The sequence below is a fragment of the Anticarsia gemmatalis genome, chromosome 4 (genome assembly GCF_050436995.1).
Source record: "Anticarsia gemmatalis isolate Benzon Research Colony breed Stoneville strain chromosome 4, ilAntGemm2 primary, whole genome shotgun sequence".
In the NCBI taxonomy this organism is placed as follows: Eukaryota; Metazoa; Arthropoda; class Insecta; order Lepidoptera; family Erebidae; genus Anticarsia; species Anticarsia gemmatalis.
In genome coordinates, this window is record NC_134748.1 from 6,460,846 (window position 1) to 6,466,682 (window position 5,837).

Consider the following 5,837-nt stretch of genomic DNA (forward strand, 5'->3'; position numbering starts at 1 on the left):
ATAAAGCGAAAACCATTTCTTATAAAATCAAATTGATAAAGTAAATATTGCTTGTTTACAAGATATCTAACGACGCGACGTTTGTTTGAACACAATATTGGCTTAACCAAATGGTATTCATGAAACCTTTCACGCTTACAAAAATGTCTAAAAAGTCCTTCGTAAGAAAACGAACACACAATGCTTGCTGAATGTATTTTAGAGACGAGTCAATTCACATTCATAATTGAATATTGGAATATACACTTAAGGTTGTTTTCGTCAAGTATAAAGTTAATTAGACGAATATTGTACCTAACTTAGTTTCATAATAACTGAGATAATAAAAGATAATAACGAGCAGGGAGCAAGTTGACAAGTAAACAAGGGGTGGGGGTTATCTGAAACAATTCTTATAATTGCTTTATATGCTTTCCCATTCGCATTATACCGGATAGCTTTCGACCAGACCGCACGGACCTTCCAAAACTCAAGTAAGTTAAATATTTACGTAGCAGTATTTTTTAGTATTAATAAAACATATAAGTAATAAAATATAATTTCAATAACCTCAGTACTTTTTCTTTAAAAATCGCTTGAGGTCCAATTACTCTGATTAAACGTCAATTACAATTTTCTGAAAATAATTATCATTCACAAAATTCGATACGCGCGTATTTTCCCGCTGTTTAACATAATAATAAAATTCAAAGACAAGATGTTAAATATCGCGAGCTTATTAAAAGGTCGACTTTTTTAAACTTCGCAGTGAACGGAAAAAGAAGAGCCTCTTTATTATTTGTCACGATGGATGATGAATATACTCAAAGGCAATCCTCCTGTAATCTAAAATTCTGAAATATCTATTTTCCGTAATCTTGCCTTTTATTGTTCATTCGCAACACGATCGCAAGTTATCGTCGTTCAATGCCAGTCCCGGGAAAACTGGAAATTGTTTTCAGTTTTGCTAGAATCATTTTGGGTATACCCAGACCCGAACGGATCTATTGTGATTATGTTTGGAGCGAATTGAAACGCGGGCGAGCCTTAATTTACATTATATGTTGAATCTTCACATAATTCAATTAGATAGGCCGACGTTATTTGATAAACAAAAAACATTATCTGCATGGAGTGAGTTAGCGGACGGAGAGATAATATTAATCACCCTCCAGGGCGGCAGGGCGGCAGGGCAGCGGTCGGCGAGGCTCGGGGCGGAGCCGGTTACAGCCTGTTGCCACCGATACGTTCCTACTCTGAATTTTGTCCGTTTAGTGACCGCATTTTTAAACGAATGCCACTGAAATATGGCTGCTATTTCGCTGTTTGTTACCCTACAAATGGTGTCTGAAATTGTGCCCATTAAACAAATTGCTGATACTCTCATTTACGAGGTTCAATCAAACATCGGTTTTGCTTAATATGTGGAATGGATGCTGTGTTTCCAGCCTCGTTTGGTGAAAAAAAAAATTATAAATTCTATTGTAGTCTGTGCCCTTCTTTTAGAGTGAACATTTTGATGTTCGTTTATTGCAGTAGTTTATGTTTACAGATCAAATAATAGCATATATAGTATTCATATCAAATTTCACAAAATCAAACTAGTAGAGGAAAATTGAATAATTTTAATACTCCTATTTTCCAGCAAATGAGAATGGTAGAGAGAAAACAAGTTTGTTAATGTTAGCCGTTTTAAGTTATGTACTTGCCCTCCTCCACTACTACTGTAAACGTCAAAATGTAGATGTATACTCCAGTCTACACCATGGGGTAAAAAAAAATCGCCTATTGAAAAATAATTGTCTTAAACAAATATTTGCCGTATTTCAGAATGAAAGCAGCTCTGATCCTCTTCGTGCTGGCGTGTGCCATGGCCCTGGTGTACGGAGACCTGGTGTGCGGCACCAACTACTGCAAGCAGCACCCGTGCTCGTCGCCGGTGGCCAAGAGCAGCTGCCGCAACCCATCCACCTACCGCGCCAACCACGCCGGCAAGTGCGCCTGCTGCCCTGCCTGCGTCACCTTCCTTAGTAAGTTGCATCTTTCTACACTGGTATTTTAAGGTGACATTTTTTTAGTTTGAATGAAAGGGTAACTATTGAGAAAATTTGATTGAAAACCCGACCAGCGCCCCAAGCGGATGTCGTAGAAACTAATTCTTTAGTACATTTTTAAATGTCAAGTTTTCGATAATTGTTAGTACTGACTGTAAAGAGTCGTGCTACACAGTTCGGGACCCGGGTGCATTTAAAAGAGTCCTGTGTTTTGTTCCGGATCTTTAACTGTCTCAAGGATCATAAAAATGTGTTTAAACGTGAAAATCCTAGTTTTTCATATCAATTATTATATTAGTTAATAAAGATTGAGCGTTCTGGATGACTCAATAGATATTAAGCCAAGTACGGCCACGTATTTTAATATTGGCAAACGTAGCTAGCTCTTTTAAATACACAGCCCACGGATCAAAAGAAGTGAAGTGCCTACTAAAACCTATTTCTAATTCATCTATACTGTTCTATATTTTTCTGAACTGCATAATGTCCGGTATACCAATACATTCGTTCAAATATTACCGCTTAAAGATTTCCCTAGTGGGACGGTTTTTTAATAAATCAAGTAAAAGGGGACGGGAACATAAATCCTTATTAAGAAGATTGATTTATTTCCTTGTTAGAGCAGTTAACTGTGTCAATTAACTGTCAATTAATCGACGGAGATTCTAATATTCAACTGAAAAACGTGAGGAAAAAATAGGTTTGCCTACTTTTAAAGAATGTCTGTCTTCCATGCTTTGAATCCTATACAGTTGTAGGGTCAGCCTTCCTGATCTTTCTTCTCTACTACGGTCTGTTCGGGGCATCATCTTCGGAAAACTCACACTCACATTATCATCTTGCACTACAGTTTCACATAAAATTTTGGGCCGTCGTCGTCCTAAAGAATGGGTTTAATATAAATTGAAATATCATTTACTGTTTTACTTTTACAGACGAGGGTGCTGCCTGCAAGACCTACAGCAAGGAGTTGGGAGAGACTCCCTCCGCCATCTGTGCCGAGCCTCTGAAGTGCCTCCGCGGAGTCTGCACCAAGGTCAACCCCAGGCGTTAACACATCAACTGTACCTAACCGATACAAATGTCATGACTAGCATCATATTATAATAATATAAGATAATTCATAAAACCGTTTATTTTCTTAAACCTCTCAAAACAAGTTCTTATCTAAACATTACATTTCTTCGAAAGCGGCAAAATAAACTTATTCCCAAAAAGTCTGAGCCACCGTTTTCAATGGACATAATCCGAAGCACGGGTTCAGAATTCCAAAAATAACTTATTGACAATTTGCGATATCTTATAACCGTCCTTTAGTCCGATTTAAGTGTCTGTATACAAACAGAATTTCTTCCTAAAATCTATTTCATAAGAGTTATTTTGGTAACCGTCTGAAGTTCGAGGTAATGCTCAATATTGATGTTATCTTAAAATTCAGTTGAATAAGTACGCTTATCCGTCTTCGATGTTGGAGCTAAGTACTGTTTAGTGGTATCAAGTAGAGCCCGGCCCAGTACGTGACCACGCCACCGATCACCTCATTATAATTCATCCAATCGCCTAATGAAAAATATGCAAATAAGTTTGTACGTATTGCTATCATCAGGTGGATCGTTACTGTCAGATTCACACACGAATAATTTTGTTTTGCGCACCGTGTGAATTAACTCAGTTAACATTTCAGCTATTCTGGATTTCTATTGAAGCCGTGCACTTAATTATCAAGCGAAATAAAAATATATCAATTTGTGTTCGAGGTAAAAACAATTTGTACAATTTTAATTTAATATTGTTATTCCAAACTACATGTAAGCCGCCTAATCGAATCAAATTTGAATATCTATATTATAAATAAATTGTAAACTGAATAACGCAAATCAGACTTTTACCAAACTTGTCTACATTCTAATGTGCATATCAGCATGTTTTCAAAGATAATGGAATAAACCCACACGTGTTCGCTTTTCAATCTCTGTCACAATCTAAATGTATCGATCATTCGATCCAATAAGTCTACGAAGTTATTAAATATAATCTGATTTATCAATTAATCCAAACTACTAAGACATACCTACCGCAAACGTGATTCAGTCTAATATGTCTCTCAGGTGCGTTTATAATCAAATTTGCTTCTGCTCCTTATTGATAAGCCAACCTTCGTTTATTAAATTTTAGGATCCATATTCGTATTAATACTCAATTAAATGGAACGGAGCGTAAAATTACTGCGTAAGATCTCTACCAGAGATAAACAACCTCATCACTTTCTTTAATAGGCTTTAACGACAACCCGAGGGCGTTGCTAAGGCCACCAAGGGATTGTACACATCCGTGAATAGCAGCCGTTTCAGCAATCGCTAATTGGTTGTTTAATCGATATTATTATAATAATCTTTTATTACATACATAGCTCTCACTATATGAACTGGACTTGTATTAAAGTATAAGAAACGTGTATCTTTTCACAAAACATACAACAATATAATATTTCTGTGCAAATATTTTCATGCTGATATCTCCGTGAATAAATAAACGTTTCTTCCTGTACCTATGAAAGAGCAAACGTCTTCAGCTCCAAGTACCCTTAGAGCTCTTTCCTTTCACCTATTTTTCATCTTCCATTCAAATAAATAGCGTACCTATAAATAACTGCTTCCAAAGTAATTGAAAACGTACTCTTTGAATAGGTAATACATATTGATGGATCTCGTTAATGTCGCCTTGACGAGACGCGACGATTAAAAACAACGATTTTCGTAAATAGCCAACTGCCTACTGCCTACTACTAACTGAATTGTGCGAGGCACTCTGTTGAATATTGTATAAAGGCATGTCAATTGTAATGTATTGACAAGCAGGAGACAATATAATGGCATCATTAAAAACGGTATGGCATGACGGCGGAGGAAATTCTATGAAGGAAACTCATTTTATATCATGTCTTAGATTGCACATTTTTATTTGATTGAAATCGTTTCCGTGCTCCGTCCTCCGAGATTGAATATGTTGAGAAAATGTGAAGAGCGTAAAAAATAATTGGTGGTTTTTGGAAGATGGTATGAGATATTACATACAAAATTGTTCTCTCGTATCACATGTACGGATATTGATCATGAGATTTGAATTGATTCCAATAATCGTTATAAAAACATTACAGCTGTTAGCTCGTGCGACATTGAGAGTTCCCGGTAACATTCAAATAGATTTCCCTGTATTAACTTGATTCCCGAGAGAAGTAACCAAGCTAAGATTACATATTCAGAGAAAAATGTTGCTGTACCGGTGCCACCAGGTTTAGTTAAGGGTAGCGCAATTCTCAGCAGTCGGTACTATCGAGTACCGAAAGTTTGACATCTAAAATGTACTGCAAAAATTGTTCTTATGGCGACCGCTAGAAGCGCTGACCATATTTTCATATAAAAATGGTCGATAGCTATGCCGTTGTCGGTGGAGAATCGCGGTACTGGTTTAAGTAATAGTTCCTGGAGTATGATATGCTAACCTCTATTTAATCTCAGGTCGATCTATACTCAGACAGACGTTGTTTAGTACTATACTTTGAACTCAACGTGAATAAACGCTCTCTCTTATCTCTCTCACGGGTTCCGCGACGCAACAAACCACTGACGTAAGTGAACGTTCAGTCACGTCTACATAATAAGTACTAAACTATATAGTTCGTACGAGGTTCAAAGTTTAAACAAGTACGATGCACATAATGTACCTGTTACACATCTATATAAATAAACAAAATGTATGTACGCACATAACTTAAGAGCAAGTACACCGAATTGGATATGTCTT

The 5,837-nt window shown here is 36.7% G+C and overlaps 1 protein-coding gene across 1 annotated transcript; it reads left to right on the top strand.

Moving 5' to 3' along the window:
- The first annotated feature begins 364 nt into the window (after window positions 1-364).
- LOC142972316 (fungal protease inhibitor-1-like) lies at window positions 365-3,147 on the top strand. Its single transcript, XM_076113328.1, has 3 exons — window positions 365-473; window positions 1,810-2,009; window positions 2,969-3,147. The coding sequence occupies exons 2-3, from the start codon at window positions 1,811-1,813 to the stop codon at window positions 3,085-3,087; spliced, it is 318 nt and encodes a 105-aa protein (XP_075969443.1). The 5' UTR covers window positions 365-473; window position 1,810; the 3' UTR covers window positions 3,088-3,147.
- Window positions 3,148-5,837: the final 2,690 nt, after the last annotated feature.